Source organism: Palaemon carinicauda, chromosome 8 (genome assembly GCF_036898095.1).
Source record: "Palaemon carinicauda isolate YSFRI2023 chromosome 8, ASM3689809v2, whole genome shotgun sequence".
Lineage (NCBI taxonomy): Eukaryota > Metazoa > Arthropoda > Malacostraca > Decapoda > Palaemonidae > Palaemon > Palaemon carinicauda.
In genome coordinates, this window is record NC_090732.1 from 85,025,042 (window position 1) to 85,052,008 (window position 26,967).

At 36.3% G+C, this 26,967-nt stretch overlaps 1 protein-coding gene across 3 annotated transcripts in view; it reads right to left on the reverse strand.

Moving 5' to 3' along the window:
- Positions 1–26,967, reverse strand: part of LOC137645789 (equilibrative nucleoside transporter 1-like) — a 205,639-nt gene that overhangs the window by 61,869 nt on the left and 116,803 nt on the right. For 2 of the 3 annotated variants that reach the window (XM_068378727.1, XM_068378725.1), the window contains exons 5-7: positions 11,280–11,330; positions 4,195–4,427; positions 3,967–4,074 (exon numbers count right to left, since the gene is read on the reverse strand). In XM_068378727.1, coding sequence (XP_068234828.1) covers positions 3,967–4,074; positions 4,195–4,427; positions 11,280–11,330 — 392 coding nt within the window. The remainder of the gene's footprint in view (positions 1–3,966; positions 4,075–4,194; positions 4,428–11,279; positions 11,331–26,967) is intronic. The other variant, XM_068378726.1, reaches the window with a different exon arrangement.

A 26,967-nucleotide genomic window follows, 5' to 3' on the forward strand; every position in this document is an offset into this window, starting at 1 on the left:
TGTCCTAATGTAAGTTTTGTTCAGACTTAATATTTTCAGTGATTTATTTTCTATGTAAATTCTTTCAAAGTATTGTAATTTATATAGAATATATTTATTTTTGTAAAGAGTGTATTATTCCAACCACCAGTGTTTATTTCAGTACTCACTGATGCCCCTGTTAAAGAATCGAAGTGAGAGGTGGTTTTAAATAATTCTTAAGAATAATTACCCAGTTCTGTTTTGGGTGTACTTAAGGGACCTTTCGATATTCAGTGTTATTATATATTGCTCTCTGCGAATTATTTAATCGTCTCAGAGCTCGAGTATTAATATTTTCAAGTGTAACAGATTTAATGTAAAAACAAACAGGTGAGTTTGGAATTCAAGAGGTTGCGTAGCTTGCCAGCCATAATACTATATTTTGGTTCCCAGACACAGCACTTTAGTATATATATATATATATATATATATATATATATATATATATATATATATATATATATATATATATATATATATATATATCTATATATATATGTGTGTGTGTGTGTGTGTATATATGTACACATAGAAACACACACACACACACACACACACACACACACACATATATATATATATATATATATATATATATATATATATATATATATATATATACTGTACATATCTATATATCCTTATCAGCCATTGATGATCTTCTGCAGGACAAGGGCCCCAGAAATGTCTTCACTCCATTCTATTTATGGTCTTTTTAATGCCAGTGCACGACCGCAAATTTTCTTTACTCATCAATTCATCGTATTCTCTTCCTTCCCCTGCTTCATTTCCAGTCTCTAGGGACCCACTATCTTATTCCTTTCCTCCATCTATTATAAGTCATTCTCCTTATAAGCGCTGCCCACGTCCATTTCTTTTTCTTACTTGTTGTTAGAATATTCTCTATATCAGTTTGCTCTCGTATCCATGTTGGTCTTCCTCTGCCTCTTAGTGTTAATCCCATTATTATTACTTACATAGGTCAACGAGTTGTAAATATCTTATTTTCTACGGCTTTAGAAAGACTCCAAGATTCTGACACACAGGTTATTACAGATAGGATCATCTGATTTTTAGAGAAAGTGGCATTTTACCTTTCATAATCTCCTTTTGTTTACCAAAAGCTCTCCATCCCATGCTTATTCTGGGGAAACACTGTCTATCATAAGTACGCATATTTATTAAAAATCTCTTGAGGTTCATCCATAACCTTTATTTGTGTCTCTGCATTTTCACTAAAGATTATCTTAGTTTTACTCATATTCATTTTCAGTCTTATATTTCTGCTTTCTCTATTCAAATTTTCTATCATCTTTTGTAATTCCTCCTATGATTCACTAAACAGAACTGTCATCTGCAAATCTAAGTTGTTAACATTAATTCCTACATTTTCTCAATCTAAATTCTTAAAAAAACTTCTTCTAGGCATGCTGTATGGGATTAGATCTCGCTGTTTAACTCTTTTCTCAATCGTTTTTTTTTTTCACATTCATTATGAAGTTTTAGCATTGCTGTACAGCCCATGTAGAAATCTTCAAGTGTTCTAACAAAAAAGTCATGCATTCCTTGTCTTTGTAGAGCTTTCATTACCGCTGAAGTTTTGACACAATCAAAAGCTTTCTCCTAGTCTATAAATGTCATACAAAGTGGTTTGTCATACTCTGTTGATTTTTCCACTAGCCTGTTTGCTCTCTTGGCTGATTAAAGTTTAGCCTTCTTTCTATTCGGCCTAATATGATCTTTGTAAACATTTTATATATTATTGAAAAGTAAACTTATTGGGCAGTAATTTTTCAAGTCTTTTGTGTCTTCCTTTAGGGGATTAGTATAATGATACAGGTTTTTCCAAGCTGTAGGTATAGAGCATTCTTGCAGACATTTTGTGTAAAGTTCAACGAGTTTTACTACCATGAAATCTCTCCCCTCTATCATTTGCAAAAAATACCCCACCAAAAATGAACCAATGAATCATACAACAATAATCAGTTCTCCAATCTCTCTCTCATCAACACTCATTTTATTTCGTAATGGAACTAATGCCGAGAGGTTTGACATATCCCATTTTTTTTAGACTGGGCAAGACAAACAGATACATTTCCTGTGTTCTGACTCGGAAATATTTGTTTGCATAAAGGAAAGAGTTTTAGTTAAGGCAGTGGAACACTTCGCCTTCAATACCTCGTCTAATCTCTAAACCCAATCACACCTTTAGACACCTATCATTAGGTCCTGGTTTTGGTTCAGGAAATGGGAAATTCTGCCCATACCCTATATCTCCATATACAAGACTTCCCCCATAGTATCCAGACCCAGTCGGATCAATGGACTCATCCTGACAGGGCATGGCCACGGGTTAAAATTTCAAGGACATGTTCACTAACTTATTAAAATCTCTGAGCAGCAGACCAGCCCAAATGGCTTTAGACAAGCCTCTCATATATACCCAGGATATGTTTTGACTGAACACGCCATATGAGCTCAGTAAACGCCCACTTCCTGTCTCTGACAAGTCCTTTATAGGTAAGGTGAACAAAGGAAATCCAGTTTATGCATGGAGTTCCGATTAGTGAATCGAAAAGTCTAATGTAACTCCCAGAGGTTCGCATGATACTACATCTGATAAAAGAACCTAGATGAATGTGATAAGATTTGAAAGACTATAAATTTATGCCTTTCCAAGTCCCTGTCGGTTATCAACATGTTCAAGGAATCTCAAGAGTGCAAGGATGACTCTCATAAGGTTGCATCTAAACTCCCATATTCTTCAGAAAACAGCGGAGAAGCTCTCAAGAATATGTTAAGAGTCTTGAAGTCGTTTATCGTTCCATCATCAAAGAAATCAACCAACCAATTATATCAATATCAGTTATAAAAACGTAAATCCTCTACATATGAACGAGATACTCCTATGGTTAGGTTTTTAAGTTGAAAAGTTTTTTTGGGGTCCAAAAGGGTTAGTTTAGGCATCTAACACATAGCCCTATTTTGCTACTCTTCCTTGTTTCTGTAAGATGGTCTTGCTACCACTGCTAAACTAGCCTTGTTATGTATCAAGAATGCCTACAGATTTTTCTACAAAATAGAAAACTCTTAAAATAAGAATAAATTTAAAGCCAGAGTTGAAGAATATTATTAAATTTATTGAAGCTTATGGATTAGGCTTACAAACTAAATATCTCATAACAAAGGTAGTCATGATATCTGAGATTCAAAGACCCTATAGATAATAGATAGATTTTGAACGTATTACTTGAAAAGTCTGGCTTATGACCTTCTTGAAACAGAATAACATATATAAGATGATGGTCAAAATTCTGCTTGCATCTATTAATGTTAGTTTTGGGAAAATATATTCGTGAGTTGTAGGCCTTATCTAAGAACGTTGGGGTTGTTCTTAAATTTAGAGCTTATATAATAATAAGTAAAGACTGTCCTCAATTTAAAGATAAAATTAAATAAAAGTGAAATGGCTTTTCCAGGGGTTGTACCCTTCCCTCTTTGGTCAACAGGGTAGAGATAATTATGAAGATAGATTTATAAATCTTATTTAAGCAGCTGGGGTGTATTTGGTAAGATATACTAACATCAAGGATGTAGTCCCCCCCTTTTTTTTTCTTTTTAGTGGAATTTGTTTCCTTTATAGACCACTGTAAAAACTACGATGATCTTTCGTTAAAGGAACTGATCATCCATTCCTAAACACTATTTTATGGGTACCACTTGCCTGTTTTGAAAGGTAAGGCACATAATATCACAGTTTCAGGATGAGCCCTCACAACAGCTCTATGGAAAACCAACTGTATTTGATGATCATTATTTAAAGAGAGCCATACTGTATTAACAAGAAACTAGTCTTTTATTTGATGCACATAAACTAATAAATCATTAACTGTCAAAACATTTACCTTTTCTGATGATAGCTTTTTTCTCTTTTGAACACTTTACCTTTTTTAAAACAGTGCTGTAAGAAACCCAGTCATTGCCAATGGGCCTACTCTGAGTCTTATCAACTTCACTTTTGGAAATTGCGGACTTTACTTCTGCATAGTAATTCTGAAAGAAAATAATGCATAGATTTAAGATTGCCATAATGTAACTTTCATACAAATTAACGATATTTTGCTAACATATACGAATAGCAACAAGGTACATCAAAAGTGATAAAAGACTTACTGTTTTGGTTAAGTATATATATCCAGCAATGGTTAACACTAGAGTGACATCTGCGACGAGAAAGAAAATAAAGGCGCTGATGACATCACTGCCGCCGACAAGAAGAGAGATGATCATGGCCAGAGATGAAAATACACCAGACATTGCTTGTCCTGACACAACACCATTCATGCAGGACTCGGGGAACATCCCAGCTAAGCCGTAAGATGACGCTTGAACAATAGCTACGGCCACTACAAAAGATATGGAAGCTAATACATATCATGTTCATAATTCAACAGCTTTGAAGATGAAGGAAATGAAATAGATGAGTAGCGACTGGAAAAGTGTTTAAACCCACCAACTGTTATGTTTAGCCGTGCAAGTGCTTTTGTATGAAAATTTACACGAATTAATAGTACATGTGTGGATATCTTTAAATTTAAATCGTTGAATAATAATTCGGTGAAGGTCACTGCTGCATACTGATTGAAACGTTAAAGTTTTCGTCACTCCTCGAATGCTGTCTATAGTGGACATCGTTGGCTACTTTGGTCTTTATCATTGTTATAGCACGAGTACTTTTTATATAATAATGTCTACTTCCTGCTGATTGTTTACATCTTCTGCCTGTAACTGAGATTGCTTCCTATTTGAGGAATCACCATCACAATAGGGCCAAGGCAAAAACAATATAGGAACAAGCGTATAAGATTTTTTTTTTTTTTTTTTTGCGGATTTAGAAGAAAATAGGAGCCTATATAGCCTTTTGTCTAATTTTGCTCTAAATAAACATGAAAACATTAGAGTGGTGGGATAACTATGCTTAGTAAATTTTATGTTTCATGAAAATAAGAGTTCAGTGGTGATAATGAGATGGCCAAACATTGGGAATAATCTGGAAGAGTACTTTGTAGATATAGAATATTATCTATATTCTATATCTGTGAAGTACACTCTTGATATTTACAAGATATTAATAAATAAAAATACAAATATGGGATAAATACAATGAATAAAGAGGAGAAAATTTAGTCAAGAAAAAGGAAAAAACAGAAGTACTGTACAAAAGGTTATAAACAAGATACAATACATAGAAAAGGGAGGAGAAAATAATGTAGGCTACACATGAATAGTAGCCTACTGTATGATGATATGTACCGTTGGCAGGATTAAACTTTAGCATTACATTCTAAATCTGAAATGGTTCCTATTGTTGCCAAGTTTTGCTTTACATGTTATCACAAGACAGCTCAATTAAAATTCAATTATTAACAGAAGAATATTAGACTTGACTGAAGATCTTAATCCTTGTTAATGGTTCTTCATTCTCCCCTTAAAAGTATCTTTAAAATTTGATGCTCCTGTCGCACAGCAGGGATGGATGCTCTTCAAAGGTATTTTAAGCAGTGAGAGAAATAAACAGGTGATATGCTTCTGCAACAGTGGAAAGCTCTTTCCTACTATCATTAGCCTAATATTCCTCCTCTGTATTTGTATTTGTGTAAAAAGGTTGAAATTTTTTTCATAGATTTCCCATGGCTACAGTCATGTATCAGTCCAATGAATTTAAGACTAGAAACCTAGTTATATCTCCTAGGGTCAGCATGACATCAAATTTGGAAACAATAGTGCACCAGATAACAACAAATTTTACAGAGAATCTTTCATTTCCGGATACAATAAAAAAAATTGGCACACACTCCTTGGGGACTGCTCTTTTGATAAAACCCGTTAGCCCTTAAAATTCAAGATGGCAGCCTTTTACAACATGGACACCATTGAATATACATAAATATTGCATTTTGCAATAAAATTGCAAATACCTGTCGTATTTGAATGATTTTGGTGTCAAATCATATATTTTTCAGTATGTAGAATTTTAATTTGGAACCATAGACTTACTGGCTTTCTTTAATACACAACCAGGGTATGCTGTTATAAAACTCAGCATGAGATTCAGTACTAGCTGAATAATTACCTAAATAAGTAGTTTAGTGTCCCAATTGGTTTCTAATAGCCCTGCACTAGTTAGCTACTGTAGATTACATGTAGTGGATCCAAAGCAGACGGGAGTGTGACTTGTATGGCTGAAGACACATCAGCAATGAGAATATGGATGATAGCTGGTCCTGAAGTCAGCCACTTGGGTGCACAGGCTGAGGCAGCATATGGGACTAGAGAGGGTACTGAACACACCAGTCACCACGAGGAGATAGAATGAACACAAAGAGTGTTCCTTGAGAAAGTTGAATAGCTCTCACAAGCCATGCAAGATATAGGAAATCCTTTCCAACAGGAGATTCTGAACTTTGGCTTGTTGCATCCTGCTTTTCTAACTAGGGTTGCAGCTTAGCTGGTAGTAATAATAATAATAATAATAATAATAATAATAATAATAATAATAATAATAATAATAATAATAATAATAATAATAATATAGCTTAACAAACTGGCAACGAGGTGATTGGCAGACACCTTGAGAAAAGCAAGGTCCAATTACAGTTTTTGAAGGGACTGGAAGGGGAAGAAGGATCCAACTTCTAAGAACCAATCAAGAAGATGAGGGCTAACTTTTCCGACAGGTACCAGTGTCTGTTGACTTTTCAAAGTAAAATGTACTGTCAATTGTTCTTAAAGCTGCTCATATCATGCCAGACCAGAACGTGACTTGAAAGAGTTCTTCCACCATGAGCACCATCACATCCTGTTGTCCTCAGTGTTAGTGGAAAACTCCACACCTGTAAGAAATATTGAGAGCCAAGTTACAGCCCCTGAGGCAGAGCCAGGTGCTGGCAATATTATCATTGATGGTACAACGTTGGTGGACAGTCTGCCACCATGGAGTTCAAAGACATTTGAAGGGCATGGAATGTTTACAGTAAATGCTCTACCAAGTAAGAGAGAACAGATACTATTTGATATATGGTATTTTTTTTTATTTATTTATTTTTTTTTTTAACATTACTGATTATTTCTTAGTTCCTAAATTGTCTGTTCAGCAAGCTAGCAAGAAGAGGTTTTATTAGCACTTGTTGGAGAATTAGTATTGTTACTCCATTAGGTAAATGGTTTTGTTGTGTACCTTTAGCCTGCTGATCACTGCCCAATTTCAATAAATCCCATATTATCTACAGTTGTTGAGTGACTTTTGGCAAAACATATAAATAGATATACTGAGAGTAATTCTGTTCCCTAATTAGAAATTTAGGTTTCGCAAAAGTTTTGGAGCGTGTGATGCCCTTCTTACAATCTCAAATGCTGTACACAAATCCCTTGACTGTGGTCAGGAAGTTAGTATGATTGGCCTTGATTTCAGGAATTCATTTGACCATGCAAATCGTGAGGCCATTGTTTTTAAAATCAAACAGTTGGGAGTGGGTGGGTCTTTTCTTAGCATCATTATTGAATTTCCAAGTAATAGACTGCAAAACATTATTGTTGATGGGCACCATAGTGAGTATAGGGATGTGATATCTGAGGTTTCTCAGGGTAGTGTTCTTGGTCCTTTACTACAGTATATATAATGTGGTGACCTAGAAAACAAGCTTGATACTAATCTCTTTGCCTCAATTCAATCTCCTGAATGTAGATCTGAGGTTGCTGAATCTCTTAATAGAGATCTAGCTAAAATTAGTGCATGATGCAAATTATCAAGCATGAATTTGAACTCTTAGTAAAACTGAAAGTATGATGGCAAGTAGGTCGAGGACAGTGGCTTCTCAATATCCAGATCCCTGCACTGATTGTTTCTTTAATTCGATAAAATTAAAATTTTAAGAGTGATTCTTGATTGCAAATTACTTTTGAGAAACATATCTGGTCTGTTTCTTTTTCAATTGCACAAAAAATGGGCTAGTTGAGAAAGTTATTCATGATTTTCGGTGATCAATCTATCCTGAAGAAATTGTTTTAATTCTTTCATTCTGTCTTGTTTTGTGTATTGTCTCCTGTCTGGTTTTCAGCAGCTAAATCTCAACTTAATCTGTTGGACAAAAATTTGTGGTCTATTAAGTTTCTTATTCTTGATCTTAATATTAATCTCTGACATCGTCGTTCAGTTAGTTCTTCATGCATGTTGCATGAGATTTTTCATAATTCTGACCAGCCTTTGCATTCAGATATTCCCAGACTGTATCATCCGGTATGCAGTACCAGGTATACAACTCATTCTAATGATCACAGCTTCTCTACCATAAGGCTTAATACTACACAGTATGCTAGAAATCTTATTTTATCTGTGACCAGACTGTGGAATGACCTTCCTAATGAGGCAGTTGAATGGGTGGAACTTTAAAAGTTCAAACTTGCATTGAATGTTTTTAGGTTGTTACTAATCTTAAAATATTTCATATAATTCGTCGTTCAGTTAGTTCTTTATGCATGCTGCATAAGACTTTTCATAATTCTGACCATCCTTTACATTCATATATTCCCAGACTGTATCATCCTGTATGCAGTACCAGGTATGCAATTAATTCTAATGATCACAGCTTCTCCACCATAAGGATCAATACTGTGACCAGACTGTGGAACGACCTTCTTAGTGAGGCAGTTGAATGGGTGGATCTTTAAAAGTTCAAACTTGCATTGAATGTTTTTATGTTGTTATGAATCTTAAAATATTTTATATTAATAATTCGTTACTTATCATATAGTTTACTTATCTCCTTTTCTCACTGGGCTTTTCCAACTATAGTTGTAACTTGGCTAGTAATAATAATAATAGTGATATTGACCATCTAGTCTAAAAGCTGAAAGTAGATTAAAGCAAGGCAGCGGAGTGAGATGCAGGGTGACAAGAAAGGCCAAAATTCCCTCAAACAAAACTTCCAGAGAGAAAATGACAACAAAGCCGAGCTGTTTAAATTTCTGGCTGATAAGGCTAAACTTATAACCACACCAAACGTGGTCATTGTTGCAAGGGAAGAAGATGCTGCCAGCAATCACAGTAAATATCATTCTGATGGGGGGGGGGGCACCAAACAATCATGAAAAAGCTTATAAGCTAATCTTTGTTGAAGCCAAGCAAGCAACAGAAGCAGGCAGGTAAGTTATCATGGTTAAAGCCAGCAACACATGCATTTTGCCGGCACTTCAAGAGTTAGGTTTGCAGTAGTTGTGGGTTGCTTTTGGTCAATGACAAGAGCTGAGGTAAGTTCATGTACATAACTTGTGTTGCGCTCTTGCAGAGAAGAGTAAAGGGACGCTCTTCGAAGCATAACAAAAATGTTTGCTTGGCAATCTTGGGATGAGACTTCCAGTGTCTTCATCAAACTTAGCAGCGTCCACTGGTAGAGGATGTTGAAGACCTGGTGATCTTGAAGAAATTTGTGGACATGATGCGCGGCAGATCCATCACACAGCTATAGATATTGATGATACGAGATTAGACATACTTGCTTGGAAATAGAGGCCATATGAAGTCATTCCTCCAAACTAAGAAGCGCTGAAGCAGCATGTGAAGCATGGAGTGAGTCGACCAGAAACACAGACTCCGCCAACTGGGGCTGGACCAAGAATTGACATTTGTGGCAGATCTTTGGGACAGAGCTCCCAACCCTTGCAGAGAGTTGCCAACAGCTGGTCAAGTCTGGATGCAGGTTAGAATATTGGGGTCGATGCAAATACTACTGCTTTGGTCTCATCTGCACAGTACTGCAACTGTAGCTGTAAAGTTTAAACGCATTGTAGTATACTCATCTGAGCAGCAAGACAATACAGGCCTACTGCCTAAATATGCATCCAATACGGTAATATACTGGGCCGGTGGCGCCTATGATATGGGCAATTTTTACTCTAATTAAGACTCCTCGACTGATATTATGGTACAAGGAAGCTATTGAGTATGTACATAGTTCCCAATTTGGATTCTACATAGAAAAATGTATGAATAGATACCATGATCATGGAAATAAGACAAGTTTTTTCTATAATATCACAAAATTCTGTATATTCAATGATACCCTTCCTGAAAAATGGTCGTCAAGTGGGTTTTATCAAAAGAGCAATTTTGGTGCTTGTTTCTAGAAATGCAATATTGTTTGAGTTATCTACTCCACTACCACAGACATAGAGTATGACTGATCTTAATTTTGCCCCAAAAATCCCTAAATTTGGTGACTTTAATTAGGTAAAAATCGCACGATATTACTTAACTTGAATTGGAATTAATACTCTTAAATTTCCAAGAAATGTGCGAAGGATCAATTGTTTTGATAAGTAAGTTTCATAACTACGATGGACCTGTAACCCTGTGGCCTGGGATAGGATAAACCAGGTATCTATACAAGGAAGGAACTTGCATGAAAGCTAAAACCTAAACTATATCTGATGCAAGGTCTTCCGCATTGAAATTTCCTTTACTGCGAGATTTTTTTGGGATATCTGTCCAGAAATAATATGATCAACCCCCAATCTAATCATGGTGTGTAACTAAATCATATAGCCTATCTCGTTTTTCATATGCATGAAAGCTATTTAAATATGAGAATGTTTCTTTACATGCCTTTGTCTTCTTCTCTCTTATGTGCTTATTCTCAAATTTGTTTTGGACAACATACGAAACGTTCCATTTGATATTTTTCCCATATATTTTTGTTTCTACTTATTTGCAAAGTTTTTTTTTCTCCTTTTTTTTTTGGATGATTGATAACAATTAATATTAACTTTTCTATCACAAAATAATCAGATCTAACTCAAGAATGACTTACATCAACATTCATAAGATATTAAAAAAAAAAAAAAACTTTTAGAAAAATTAACTAAGAGCATTTACAGAGAGTGAAAAAATATGAAATAAGATAATTGCATTTATCTTAACTTTTTCTCATAACAAAGATCAATAAATTTCACAATGGGTCCCATTTCAAAATATACTTACAATTACCATTTTATCAGGCAAATATCCCCAGACAAGATTTTATTGAAAGTTCACAGAACAACAGCACATTGTCTCTTCTGGCATCTGGCCTAACAAAAATGGAAAAATGTGAGTTCCCGGTGAATAGGGAGCAAAAAGTTAACTCACAGTAAATAGCAAATTACTTTAAAAACATGCAAAAATAAAAATAAAACTTCTAAACCAAAACAATTCTTCAACATACTATTAAGAAATGCAACGATGATCATGGTGACTGTGTAGAACCCTACTTGCCCTGAAAAAAGAAAAGAAAAAATTTTGATGTATGTTATGGTGAAGAGTACGCTGTTCGTTTTGAAATAGGCACTGACCTAAGATTAAACCTGGTTTATACACAAGATTATTTCTTCAACTGGCTATTAGGTAGTAGGTTGGCCAAGGCACCAGCCACCCATTGAAATACTACTGCAAGAGTGTTGTTGGGTCCTCTATCTGGCTAGATAGTACTAAATAGTATCCCTCTTTGGTTACTTCTCATTCTTCCTTTGCCTGCACATACACCAAATAGTCTGGCCTATCCTTTACACATTCTCATAATTCCTTATACACTTAGCAACCCTAAGCTAACAAAACAATTCTTCTTCACTTCAAGGGGTTAACTATTGCATCATTTTTTTTTTTATATTTCGGTGACAAAGGGTAGGCGGAGCTAGGTGGAAGAGTCGTCTCACTGGTGCAATGGTGTGGATCTGAGAGTTGCCTGAAAATCCCTGATTAGCCTCTTGAAATTTTTATCCTGTTGGAAACTCTGACATCCTTAGGCAAAGGCCCCTACGCTGCCCTAAATTCTTTGGAATCTTCTGAAATAGCAGTTAGGTTTCATATAAAAAGGCGACACCAGGTTTTCACAGTTAGATAGAGAAAGAGAATTGCAGCTTAAAGACAACAGCCCTCTTCCCCTCTTCCTCTCTCACACGCATCTCAGTGTATTTTTTTAAAAGTGTACAATGAAAAAGTCAAAGTTTCGACGTGTATCACAGTGAGTACTTATAAAAATTCTCTAAGAGTTTTGTAAACAGGTAGGAGGGTTCGATTTTGTATCGTGATCTGGTTATCTGTTTTCATTAAGTATCAAACTTGAATATCGTATTATTCAGATTCATTTTCAAGCTTTTGTATAATTTACATTGCAATATTTCTTTTCTTAGTCTTAGGTTTATTTAGATATAATAGTGCTAGTCAAGTTAATATATAATTTTCAGATCGTAGCATTTTTGTCTCAATCTAAGTTTTGTTCAGACTTAAGTTTCTCCAGTGACTTATTTTGTTATTATGTAAATTCTTTTCAATGTTTTAATTTATATAGAATATATTTATTTTTATAAAGAGTACTATTTCACTCAGCATTTTTTTAGAATCAGATTCCACTAGTATCTTGTTAAGAACCACAGTAAGTTCTAAATAATTCTTAAGAGTAATTACCTCATTTTGTTTTGATTGTACTTAAAAGAGACCTTTATTTAACACTGAATACAGTGTATTATATATTGCTGTCTAGGAGTTATTTAACTCTCAGAATTAGTATATTAAAATTCTAAAGTTTAACAGTTTTAAAGTAAAAGCAAACAAGGGAGTTTGGAATTCGAAAGGTTGATTAACTTGCCAGTCGTAGTATATATAATATTGTATGTTTGGTTCCCAGTCACAAGTCATAGAATGATATATTTTTAGTGCCCAGACCAGGGAACCATAATCGTATAATATATTTGGAAACCGAAACCCTTGGGATCGAGGGAGTCTGTTTTAAATATTGGCGATAACAGGGCTGTGTTTTGATTAAAGTTTTGAACATACTCAGTGTTGATAGGATTTTGTGTATTGTTTGGATATATTTTTGGAAAAGAATTTGATAGTGTAAAATTACAAGATGGCGCAGCTCAATATCCAAGAGTTTTTGAATAACCCAAGTGTTCAGGAATTGTCAGAAGCTAGTGTAGCTAAAACTCAGTGGCTTTCTATCTTGATGGCATGTGGCAGCCATGCAAAGAGTGGGATGATTAAAGCCCAAATCAAGTGTCTAGCCTTAGAAGCGTTGATAAACTCGGGCAAGTTGTCAGAAGAGAATATAATGGAAGCTCCTGTTGGAGGAAGCTGAGGAAGAATTTTTAACAGAGCAAAGAACGGCTGACCCACAAATTGAAGGCATGAAAGCAGATAGGGATGTTGAGGCTGTGATTTGAGGAATTGCAACAGAGGAGAATTTGATCAATTTGAAGATGGAAGAAAACGAACGAGAATCCAGAGAGATTGCAAGACATATTAGGTTATTGGAAGCAAGGGAAATCGCAAGACAGGAAGAAAAAGAGAAGACAGGAAGAAAAAGAGAGAAGACAGGAAGAAAAAGAGAAGACAGGAAGAAAAGAGAGAAGACAGGAAGAAAAAGAGAGAACACAAGAAAAAAAAAAAAGATGGAAAAATTGAGGTATGTGTAGGAGTTGGAATTGTTGCACGCCCGTACCCAGTTGACACCTCAAACCGAGACGGCCTCTGCTAAGAGTGATCCAGTGTTTAATGTGTTGGAAGCCTAGAGGTTAATTCCAAGGTTCACAAAAAGGTCTCCTGATGAGCTCTGGTAATTTTGAAACGGTTGCAGCAACGATGAAATGGCAAGAAGATAAATGGTCTGTGTTATTGCAGAGTGTGCTCTTTGGGAAGGGCTGAAGTTCTTACTTATCCTTATGTGAGGACCAGAGGATGGAGTATCAAGAAGTGAAGAGGAGCGTGCTGAAGTGTATCAGATGACCCCTGAATATTATAAAGAAAGATTAATAAGTTTAAGAAAGGACGAGAAAATGACTTTCCTGGATTCCGCTTATAAGGTACGACAATGTTTTAAGAGATGGACAGAGGCTCCTAACGTAAAGGAGATGGCTAATTTAGAAGAATTGATAAAACTAGAGCAGTATCTACGAGGAATTCCGGAACACATTCGAATGTACTTGAGAGAGAGAAAGGTGAAGATACTTGATAAAGCTGCTTCGCTAAGTGATAATTATAATATTATGAGTCATAAACCCTCCTCGGGCATGAAGTTTCAATCGTCGTTCTGACCAAGTGTCAAGTATTCGCCGAACCATGGAAACCAATTCAGTAATAACTATGGTAACAAGTTCAACAGTTACAACGGAAATAGCACTGGTACTATCCCTTTGCAGAATGCGATAGTACCACAGCAACAAACGTCGAATCGTCCTCTAAGTATCGTGAAAGATGTGCAGAAGGTTGATATTGTCTGTTTTAAGTGTGTCAAGAGAGGCCATATCAGTAAGGAATGTTGGTCAAACCAACCGAAAGCAGTAGCCCAAGTGGCTTAGAATAATTCGACTTCACAGAATGCGAAAACTAAGAAGCAATCGGGAATGGATGGAGGGGAAAATAAACCAGCTAACGTTTACACGACGAACAGAACAAACCCAAAAAACGTGGATGCCTTTAAACCATATATTTATGAAGGTATGTTAGCAGCGATAGACGGGAGTGAGCGAACCTCGGTCAGGATATTGTGCAGCAAAGGTTGTAACCATAGTGTGGTGGTACGAAGAGTACACCCGTTGATGGAACAGTCTCTCATAGGGGATTCAGTTATTTTCAAGGCGATAGGATGTGAGGAGGTCACTCCTGTTTGCTGTTTAAAAACTGTCATGTGAGTTGGCGACAGATAATTTTAACTTTACAATTAAGGATTCATTGGCTGTTGAAGGAGTAGACATCCTGCTGGGTAATGAGGTTGGTGAAACGCCATTCGTCCCTTGTCTCATTGTAACGTTGAAACCTTTGAAGTATAGTCCTATGACTGAACTCGAGATGGACTACCCGTATCTGTAGAAGAAAGTGGCTGCTGAAAAAGAAGAAAAGAAATCGAAGGAGCTATGAGCTTAGAGGATTTGTTTTCTGAAGAAGAGGATTCCCTTGATGATACGCAAGATGAGAGCTCTCGAATAGGCCTGAGTGAAGAGGAACGACAGACGAGCGGACATGACGACAAAGAAGAAAGAGAAATCAAAGGAGCACTGAACTTAGAGGATTTGTTTTCTAAAGAAGAGGATTCCCTTGATGGTACATAAGAAGAGAACTCCCGAATAGGCCCGAGCGAAGAGGAACGACAGACAAGCGGACAAGTGGACAAAGAAGAAATTGACTTGGAAGAAATAGAAAATTCAGCGCTAGAAATGGACAGGTGGGTAGGAAAAGGCTGATAGGATTGCAACGGAAGGATGCAACGTTAACAAAGTTATTGTACCATGTGGTGGATGAGACAGAGGCACAGCAGTCTCTGACCTGTTATTATCTTCAGGATGGATTGCTTATGAGGAAGCATAGACCGCTGATATCCATGGGAATACCAAATGGGGGATATATTGGCAGATATTGATTCCCGCATCGTTGAGAAGACAGGTGATTGCCGTCGAGCATGAGACGGGACATATGGGGATAAGGAAGACGACACAGAAGATAATGAAACACTTTATCTGGCTTGGCATGTATATGGATGTGGGCCAATTTTTCCGTGCATGTCACCTATGTCAGATGGCTGAAAAGACCAACAAGTGAATCAAGGAAGCTCCCTTACGCGAGATGGAAGTAGGAGGAGAACCTCTCCGGAAAGGACCGAAGGATATGCTGACAGGAAAATGGAAGGATCGAGAGGAAACGAACGAAGGTAACGTCAAAGAATTGAGGTAAAGGATCAGCAAGATAAGGAACTTTTCACTAGACCATGAAGACGGTGAGTCAAGGACGAACGAAGAAAAGGTTTGGTAGGAAGAGTACGAACAGACAGGTTACAGGACCCTTCAGCAAAGGACCAAAGAAAATGTTGGCAGGGAAAGGGAAGGATCACGAGGAAACGAACGAAGGAAATGTCAGAGTTTTGAGGAAAGGAATTGGCAAGTTAAGGAAATTTGCCGTAGAAGACATGAAAACGAGTCAAGGACAGATGAAGAAAAGGTTTGGTAGGAAAACTATGATCAGATAGTTTATGGTAGGACGGCAGGTGTTGGTCCATGCATCGATAAGGAGATTCCCACTCACCATCAAATTTCAAGGACCATTCAAGATTTTGGAGAAGATCAGTGACCTTACCTATGTTATCAAAACCCCAGGACAAAGGAAAAATCTTGATCAACTTCTAAACCGATACTTCACGCACCAGATTTCAACGAGAAATTCCTTATCCAAGTGGATGTGTCAGATAACGGGATTGGAACTCTGTTATTGGGAAAAGATAAGGAAGGAATTCTTCACCCTGTTTGTTTATGTGGTCGAAGCTGAAGCAGCAGCAACGAGCCGACTCGACAGTTGAAACGAAACTGCTGGCACTGATCACAGTGATGAACAAGATTTTAATTCACGTACATCGACCACAGAATATTACATTGTACTCAAGTTTTAATCCTTTAACTTTTGTGAATAAGTTGAAAAATAATAATCAAAGGTTATTGTATTAATGTAAAGTATATATCGGGTAAAGTATATATCGGGTAAAGATAATGTGGTTGCAGATTATTTATCTCTGGCTGAATCAATGGATTCACGCCCGAAATAAATAATATTTTTTTTTATTCAGGCCCGAAAAACATAATCTTTTTAGCTATCTTATGAAGCTGGTCTAGTATAGAGTAAATACAGTAGTTTATTATTGATTTTATTTATATATTCTATTTGCTCATCGAAAAGATGAATAGGCTCCTCTTTTGTAGATTTAAGATTTATATGTAAATTACAAAAGACCTTTGTTGTTAATTTTATTGCATTCTTTATTCAAGTTAGTATATGTAAATTTATATTATGTTTAAGAATTAACTTTTTATTTCACGTAATTATGTTACGAAGTATTACATAATATGTTTGAGAATGCTATTTGATCACACACAATATTAACAAGGGCTTAGGCAATGTTCTTTTATATTTTATGAGGTATTGCATAATGTTTGACACAGAATGCTCTGTAACATGTGATTTGGAAAATTCTGTACATGTGCTTTGGAAATTTTGTGAAGGAAATAGTGATAGGATGTTATCTTTTTTTTTTTTTTTTTCGGGGACAAAGGGCAGGCAGAGCTAGCTGGGAGAGTGGTCTCGCGGGTGCGTTGGTGTGCATCTGAGAGTTGCCTGAAAACCCCTAATTTGCTTTTAACATTTTTATCTAGTTTGAACTCTGATGCCCTTAGGCAAAGGCTCCCAAACTTCCCAAACCCTTTGGAATCTTTTGAAAGTAGCAGCTAGGTTTTATATAAAAAAATAAAAAGGCGACACCAGGTTTACACAGTTAGATAAAAATAGAGAATTGCAGACTGAAGACAGCCCTTTTTCCCTCTTCCTCTCTCACACACAGCTCAGTGTATTGTTTTAAAAGTGTACAGTGAAAAAATCAAAGTTTTGACATGATGGATATTTGAAATCATAATGAGTACTTATAATAATTCTCTAAGAGTTTTTGTAAATGGCCATGTAGGAGGGTTAGATTTTGTATCGTAACCTGGTTATCTATCTTCATTAAGAATCAAACTTGAATATTGTATTATTCACATTTAATTCCACGCTTTTGTATAATTTACATTACATTATTTCTTTTCTTAGTCTAAGGTTTATTCAGATATAATAGTGCACGTCAAGTTAATATATAATTTTCAGATCGTAACATTTTTGTCTCAATCTAAGTTTTGTTCAGACTTAATTTTCTCCAGTGACTTATTTTGTTATTATGTAAATTCTTTTCAAAGTGTTGTAATTTATATAGAATATATTTATTTTTCTAAAAAGTGTATTATTCCAATCACCAATTTTTTGTAATCAGATTCCGCTTGTATCCTGTTAAGAACCACAGTAAATTTTAAATAATACTCAAGAGTAATTACCAAGTTTTGTTTTGAGTGTACTTAAAAGAGACCTTTATATAATACTGAATACAGTGTTTTATATATTGCTGTCTGAGAGTTATATAACTCTCAGAATTAGTGTTTTAAAATTTTAAAGTGTAACAGTTTTAAAGTAAAAGCAAACAAGGGAGTTTGGAATTCGAGAGGTTGATTAACTTGCCAGTCGTAGTATATATAATATTATATGTTTGGTTCCCAGTCATGAGCCATAGTATGATATATATTTAGTGCCCAGACCAGGGAGCCATAATCATATAATATAATTTGGTGCCCCGACGCTTGGGATCGAGCGAGTGTTTTAAATGTTGATGATAACAGGTCTGTGTTTTGATTAAAGTTTTGAACAAACTAAGTGTTGATAGGATTTTGTGTATTGTTTGGATATATTTTTGGAAAAAAAAATTGAAAGTGTAAAATTACAAGAGGGCACAGTTTATTATACGAGTTTTTGAATAACCCAAGTGTTCAGGAATTGTCAGAAGCTAATGTAACTAAAGCTCAGTGGCTTTCTATCTTGATGGCATGTGGCGGCCATGCAAAGAGTGGGATGATTAAAGCCCAAATCAAGTGTTTAGCCTTAAAAGCATTGATAAACTCGTGAAAGTTGTCGGAAAAGAATATTGTGGAAGCTTGTGAACTGTTGGAGGAAGCTGAGGAAGAATTTTTAATGAAGCAACGAACGGTTGACCCACAAATTGAAGGCATGAAAGCAGAAAAGGATGTTGAAGCCAAGAATCGACGCTTTGCAGCAGAGGGGAATTTGATCAAGTTGAAGATGGAAGAAAAAGAACGAGAAGAAGCCCGAGAAATTGCAATACATGCAAGGATAATGGAAGTGAGGGAAATTGCAAGACAGGAAGAAAAAGAGAGAAAACAACAAAAAAATGAAAGGGAAGAAGAGAGGTATACGCAGGAGTTGGAATTGTTGTACGCCCTTGTACAGCTGAAACCGCAAACCGAGACGGTCCCTGCTATGTGTTGGAAGTTCAGAGCCCAAACCATCTTCATATACCCCTCATCACGATCTTGTCCACGTACGGCACTCGAGTAATCTCTCTTATAGTCTCATTTCTAATCCTGTCTTGCCTTGTAACTCCCAATATCCTTCTGAGGGTTTTGTTCTCAAATCTAATAAATCTATTGAAGATTGTTTTATTGCCATACCATGGCTCATGTACATAAAGTAAGACCAATCTCACTAAACTGATATATAGTCTGATTATTATATGTAATTTAAAGCGATGTGTTTTCCAGATTACTTAACCTAGCCACTATCTAATTTACTTTTTCAATCTTTCACTAAACTCTAATTCTAAAGACCCTTTACTGGAGATCATAGTTCCAAAATACTTAATGATTCTACCTCATTAATCCTTTCTCCTTCCAATGATATTTCATCTTCCATTGCATACTCCGTTCTCATCACTTCTATCTTCTATGTACCTTCAGCTTAACCCTGTGTGATATTTCATGCATTCTGGTAAGCAAGCATTGCAATGCCTGTGGCGTTCTGCTAACAATGACAGCACCATCAACATACTCTAGGTCTGCTAAACTCGTATCACCAATCCAGTCCAATCCTTCTCCATCATCTCTGACTGTTCTACACATTACGAAATCCATGAGGAGAATAAACAACATAGGTGACAACACATTCCCTTAGAGTACTTTGCTGTTCACTGGAAATTCATTTGATAAGGCTCCATTAGCATCAACTTTAGGTTTGGCGTCTTCATGAAACATTCTACAAAATAATCTTGTAAGTGTTCTGGGAGTCACTTCACCTTCGACCAGTATCATCTCAGCAGTTATTCCATCGTATCCTGGGGATTTCCATCTATTCAGTTTTTTGACGATAGCTTCGACTTCCAACACACTGAATTCATTTATGGGCACATCAAGGTCTTCATCAGCTTCAGGTATATCAATCAAATTATTCCCTTCATATCTCCTATTCCTAACGTCACTAAAGTGTTCCATCCAACAATGTCTCTCTTCATCTTCTGTTGCTATAACAGAGCCATCTCTCTTTTTGATTGTAATATACTTCTTCCTCCTTGCCCCAGTCGAGATCCCACTAATAATTCTATGAGCAACTCTCACTCCACAGCCACTTCCCAAATTCATACCTTCGTCAGCTTCGTCTGCCCCACAATCTAAATACTCTCTCCAGTCATTCCCGGCCCTTCCCTTGACCTCAACATCAACACTGGAACACTTAGCATGCTCCACCTTGAAATCTACACCACTTCCTCCAAAACTTCCAACAAACAACTTCTGTCCCCGTTTCCCCTTTATAGCATCCCCAGCATCACCTGATATCCATGGCTTTCTCACTGCAACTGTGTCCAAGACTTCATTAGCAACTGAATATTATATATTCTTAATATCACATCATTCTTCATTAATTGTCTGTTCTTCATCTCTTAAAGTGTCTAAGACTGCAAATCGATTCCTACATTCAATTGCAAATGTTTCTCTTTGCTCTTCTTCTAAAAGTTTAGTTATATCAATCCTAGGTATTTTATCCATCTTTCTGTTGGGGGCTTTCAGTTTTAATTTCAGTGTGGCAATGAGGAGCTGGTGATCAAAACCAATATCTTCATCTCTATAGCTTCTTACATTTCTCAGAGTCCTCCTTCTCTCTTTATTAATGGCAATGTGTTCTATCTGATTTTTGTAATTGCCACATGGTGAAGTCCATGTATACTTGTGGGTGTTCTTGTGTTGAAGATTACCTCCATTGACAAGATTGTTTGTTGAACAGAAACTTATGAAATATGCTCCATTTTCATTTGTAACTTCGCCAAGACACTCGACGCCTACCTCATTCTCTATTCCTTGATTATTTCTTCCAACTTTAGCATTGAAGTCACCAATCACAATTTCCCTATCTCTCTCAGGGATGCCATCTATTACCCCTTGCAATTCTTTATAGTATTCATCTTTCCTTCCTTCAGAGGAATCATTTGTTGGGGCATAGCAAACTATAATACTCATATTGCACTGCTTTGATTTGCACTTTGGTATTAACAATCTATTTACAGCTCTCCACTCGATTAATGCCTTTTCTGCTTTTGGTGTCATTATCATTCCTACCCATTCTCTTCCAACTCCATCTGATCTTCCTGAGTAGATCTATCTATCTATCTATCTATCTATCTATATATATATATATATATATATATATATATACATATATATATATATATATATATATATATATATATATATATATATATATATATATATATATATATATTTATATATATATATATATATATATATATATATATACATATATACATATATATATATATATATATATATATATATATATATATATATATATATATATATATATATATATATATATATATATATATATATATATATATATATATTTGGGCTCAAGCCATGTCGTCCTGATGGAAGTTCCTTAAAGTAGCTTCCTAAGGGATATATGTACTACAGTGATATTCCCAGAGAATTTAACCTTTAGGTATCCAGAATACTAACTCCTGGCGCAAATATCCTTAAATTTTCTCTCAAGGATATCGCATAATATCAGAGGACGTATTCTTGACACGCCACATAGAAATCTGCACCCCTAATAGCGTTTACGCTTTGAGGGTGTGTGGCAGAATAGAAGGGGAACTGTATCAAAGTTACCTCCGTTCTCGTACTACTATTGAGTATGACAACAGCGCCATATTCAGTATGGCGGACATTCCTTATTTTGTAGCGATTTCGCTTGGTGGTATTCCCTGTTGATCTAACTTTTTCAATCGCCTCTGGAAAGTTGAGTATCGAGTCTTTACAATTAGTATATTTTAGCTCCTGTTTCACAGTGAAATTAGAGTAATTTATTGTGCCTAGGAGCTAGGCCTGTTACTGGAGGCGCCATGGGCGATGTCGTTTGTTAGGCATGTGTTATTTAGTTAGCAGAACAACTTTCCAGTTTTTAATAGCATTAATTAATAATTTTAATTATATAGATATTGATAATGTGCATAATTTCCTTTTCCATGTCGATCGTATAGTTAGAGTTTCGGTGAGTTAGGTAATCTAACCTAAGCATTTTATTATACGTTCAAACATTCCCCGGTTACCCCTCGTGTATTGTTTTTCAATTCAATTGGAGACTGATACCTCCTAGAATTATATGAAACATTACACATCTTGTGGAGGATTTATTTTTGTTTTATTTAAATTTTTTCCTTTTGCCAAATCCAGAGAGAGAGAGAGAGAGAGAGAGAGAGAGAGAGAGAGAGAGAGAGAGAGAGAGAGAGAGAGAATTTCATTTGCTTTAGTTTTGCTAGATGGCGCAAGAGTGTGTGTTTGTGTGTGTGTTTGTGTGTTTGTGTTTGTGTGTCCGCGGTGCGCGCTGAAGAGCAAGTGGTAGATAGAGAATGATTGTTTGTGGTGAGAAAGACTGTTGGTACAAATGAGGTTGTTTGTTTACATTTTTTAGTTATGTTACGACAGTGGTGAATGTTTCGGAGCGAATGCTTTTTTGATTTGACTGCAGCTTGAGACAGTTTGTTTGTGAGTGCTGGATTACAATTTTATATAATTTCTTACCAGCGTGGAAGTGTGCATATATCTAAAAAAGTAAGTACAGTTTTGTTTATCTTTGCTTGTCGTGTTTGTGAGTGATAGGAACAATTTATTATTTATCTTTGATTATAGTGCGATAGTTAAGTTAGTTAGGAGTGTTCGTAAGTGTTTTTCTTTTTTATTTTGGCAGGCCGTGATTCCTTCTTTGGAGAGACCAAAGAATTTAAAAAGTGGATGTATTGTTGATGACTTGGCCTGTATTACGATTTTGTTTGGACTGTTTTATTGGACTGCTGAACTGTTGATGACCTAGGCCTGTGAATTACGATTTCGTATGATGATGATGATGATGATGATGATATCGACGACGATGACACCCATGACCCCGAGGAGTTAAGGCCGTTATGGAAATTTAAGAGTCTTCGGGTTTCATATAGTGGTGTTGTGCCATAAAAGACAGTTGGCTTGTGTGTATAGACATTGTTGGTGTCTACAAAATATATATGAACACAGATAATTATTTGGGTGTTGGTGTGCGGTTGATTTAAGTTTTGTTAGTGGTTTGTTGATTATTTGAATGGTGGTTATTGTATATTTGGTGTGAAGTTTAATTTTAAGTTTGTTAGGTTTTTTGGGTGATTTATTTGAATGGTATACAGTTATTATATATTTAAGTGTTGATAATTTGATTGTGGATTATTTATGTTGAGCGTTTTTGTTTTAAGAAATATAGTATTAAGGGTATGTTTTGTTTTGTTTGTCCTTTTGTCTAAGAGTCCAGTTTATGATAACGTAAGGGGAAAGTATGTGTTGAGGAGACATTTGTCAGTTAGAGTGATTCAAGGGTGTGGGGGTTGTTTTGCAACATCCCGCCACATTATTTTGGCGCCCGAACAGGAACTGCCGAGGTGGGATTGAAGCTAGACTCTTGGACAAGGGACTGCATTTGGATATGAAATTAGATTAAGGTTGATGAAAATGGAAGAGCAGAACAAGTTACTGAAGGAGGAATTGCGGCTGAGTAAGGAGCGTGAGGAGAAATTGTTGCAAGAGAATAAGTGGTTAAGGTGTGAGAATGAGGAGATGCATAAGAAACTGAGGGAAATTCAGGGAACTGTAGAGAGAGTGGAAGAGGGTGTTGAGATGAGGATGCGAGAGAATGAAGAACGGACGGAGAAACGAATGGAAGATATGATGGGGCAAGTAATGGGGATGATGAAAACTATAATGGGTGAAGGTGCAGTCGGAGGAGTGTCCTCAGTTTCGGGTAATGGGTTGATAGTGGATGAGAAGGCTAAGGTTAGTGATAATGGGAAAGGAAGTGATAGTGATAGTAATAGTAATAGTGATAGTGAGATTGAAGATAAGGGAATTAGGCATAGTAAGGATGAACAAAAATGTAATAGGAAGAATAAGAAAGGTAAAAGTGATGTAAAGAAAGTGAAGAAAAAGTGTAAGGATGATAGCAAGGATGATCGTGAATGGGTGAAAGTGGTAAGTAAGAAAAAGGGTAAGAAGGGAATGGTTAAGGATGGGAATTTAAGTGTGGAAGTGGATTAATTATATTCAAATGAGGAAGAAGGTAACAAGGGAGTAGACAGTGATGATAGCAGTGAGAATGAACGTGATGTGTGTAAGACTGTGTTTATGAGAGAGGTACCTCGGTGTGAAAGGTTCAATGAGCATAGCAGTAGGGATGTATATGATTTTTTCAAGGAGTATGAGAGGTATTTTCAGGATAAGTATGGTGATAGTAAAAGAGTTTGGGCTAGGGAGTTAGGAGAATATTTGACTGGGTATTTGTTGACGATGTATGGAGTGATAATGAGTGTAGGGGACGTTGATTATGAAAGTGTGAAAAAGAGAATAATTGAGCAGGTAAAACGTATGAAAGGGAGTGTTAAGTATAAGCGTAAGTATGATTTTGATGAAGCACGGATGAATGCAGGAGAAGCGATATCGATGTATGTATGTAGGTTGGAAACTTTAGCTAGGAAGAAGTATGGGGATGAAGGTATAAATGAGAATAAGGAGTTAATGAAGAAGTTTTTGGCTACTGTACCCGAGAATGTGGCTGAGTTTGTTAATTTGAAACGGAAGGAGAAAATGAGGTGGACGAAAGAAAGATTGACATGGGATGATATTTTAGAGATAGTTGAGGATTACGAGTTGGATAGATGTATGAAAGAAAGTAAATCTGTGAGTGTAAGAACTGGAATGGAGGAAAGTGTGCCAGAATTTGTTAGTTTTAGAGATGCTGTTATGAGAGGACCGATGAGGGTAGCTGATAGTATAGTAGATAGGAGTGTTAGGGCGAGTAATGTGGGAATACCTGTAAGGACAAATGAAGGGTTTAGGCAAGGGAATCAGGTTTGGAGGGATAGGAGTGCTAGTGCGCCGCAAGGTAGGTCAGGGAGTTGTATCCGTGAAGAGAAGTGTTATAGATGTGGGAAAGTAGGACATAAGAAGAATGAATGTAGATTGGCTCTAGGTGCTTGTTTTGGATGTGGTGAGGTAGGGCATAGAATTAGTGAGTGCAAGAAAGAGAAAGAGGTTAAGTGTTTTCCGTGTGGTATGACTGGGCATATAGCAAGTGGATGTAGGAGTAATCGTACGAATGTGATTTGTGGCAATTGTGGTCAGAATGGGCATTATGCGAGGATGTGTAGAGAGCAGCGTGCTAAATGTTCTGAATGTGGTGCAGATGGGCATGTAGCTAGGGTATGTAGGAAGAAAGGAGTAAATCAGCCAGGATGTTCGGGAAACTAGAGTGTAAGCGGGTTCAGCTGGGTGAGTCCTCCTGTGTGTGTGGAAGGAATAGGATTAATGTTTGTGAGAATGGGATGAATAATTGGTTGGAAATGAGCAAGTATGAATCTAGTATGCATGAGAAGTTAGGGTTGGAAAATAAACAATTAGTGTTAGTTGAATATAGGAAAAAGAGGCGTTTGAAAGTTTTAAGTGAGGAGAAAGTGCAAGGGAAATTTATAGGTATAGGTAAGAATACGAATAAGTATGACAAGGGTGTAAATGTGCAAGTGAGTGTGGAGGATAAATGTATTAATACAGATGAAACGTGGCTGAGTATGAATGATACTTATAGTGTGTGTGGCTTTTCCTTAGGTGATGTAAAAGAAAGGATGACGAATGCGAGAGTGAGAGATAGGAGAATGATTAGTAGCATGAATGAATCTTTTACTAAAGTTGAGAATGTTTTTGATGAAATGGATGAACTGTTTACAGAAATGAGTGTAATTATAGGGCCAGATGAGAACGAGGTAGATATGATTGTACATGATATATTAGATGATAGGGATTTAGATAGGAATAGTGTTAATGTAGCGAATGATTGTGATAAGGAAGAAGTGAATGAGAGAGTATATGGAGGCCCAGTTACTCGGAGTAGAGGTCCCGTTCCCGACAGCGACTGGGTTATGAAAAAAATAATGTAAATGTTGTGTGAGAAGGATTTGGCAAAGTAAGGGGGGAGCAATGTGGAGGATTTATTTTTGTTTTATTTAAATTTTTTTCTTTTGCCAAATCCAGAGAGAGAGAGAGAGAGAGAGAGAGAGAGAGAGAGAGAGAGAGAGAGAATTTCATTTGCTTTAGTTTTGCTAGATGGCGCGAGAGTGTGTGTTTGTGTGTGTGTTTGTGTGTTTGTGTTTGTGTGTCCGCGGTGCGCGCCGAAGAGCAAGTGGTAGTTAGAGAATGATTGTTTGTGGTGAGAAAGACTGTTGGTACAAATGAGGTTGTTTGTTTACATTTTTTAGTTATGTTACGACAGTGGTGAATGTTTCGGAGCGAATGCTTTTTTGATTTGACTGCAGCTTGAGACAGTTCGTTTGTGAGTGCTGGATTACAATTTTATATAATTTCTTACCAGCGTGGAAGTGTGCATATATCTAAAAAAGTAAGTACAGTTTTGTTTATCTTTGCTTGTCGTGTTTGTGAGTGATAGGAACAATTTATTATTTATCTTATTTATCTTTGATTATAGTGTGATAGTTAAGTTAGTTAGGAGTGTTCGTAAGTGTTTTTCTTTTTTATTTTGGCAGGCCGTGATTCCTCCTTTGGAGAGACCAAAGAATTTAAAAAGTGGATGTATTGTTGATGACTTGGCCTGTATTACGATTTTGTTTGGACTGTTTTATTGGACTGCTGAACTGTTGATGACCTAGGCCTGTGAATTACGATTTCGTATGATGATGATGATGATGATGATGATATCGACGATGATGACACCCATGACCCCGAGGAGTTAAGGCCGTTATGGAAATTTAAGAGTCTTCGGGTTTCATATAGTGGTGTTGTGCCATAAAAGACAGTTGGCTTGTGTGTATAGACATTGTTGGTGTCTACAAAATATATATGAACACAGATAATTATTTGGGTGTTGGTGTGCGGTTGATTTAAGTTTTGTTAGTGGTTTGTTGA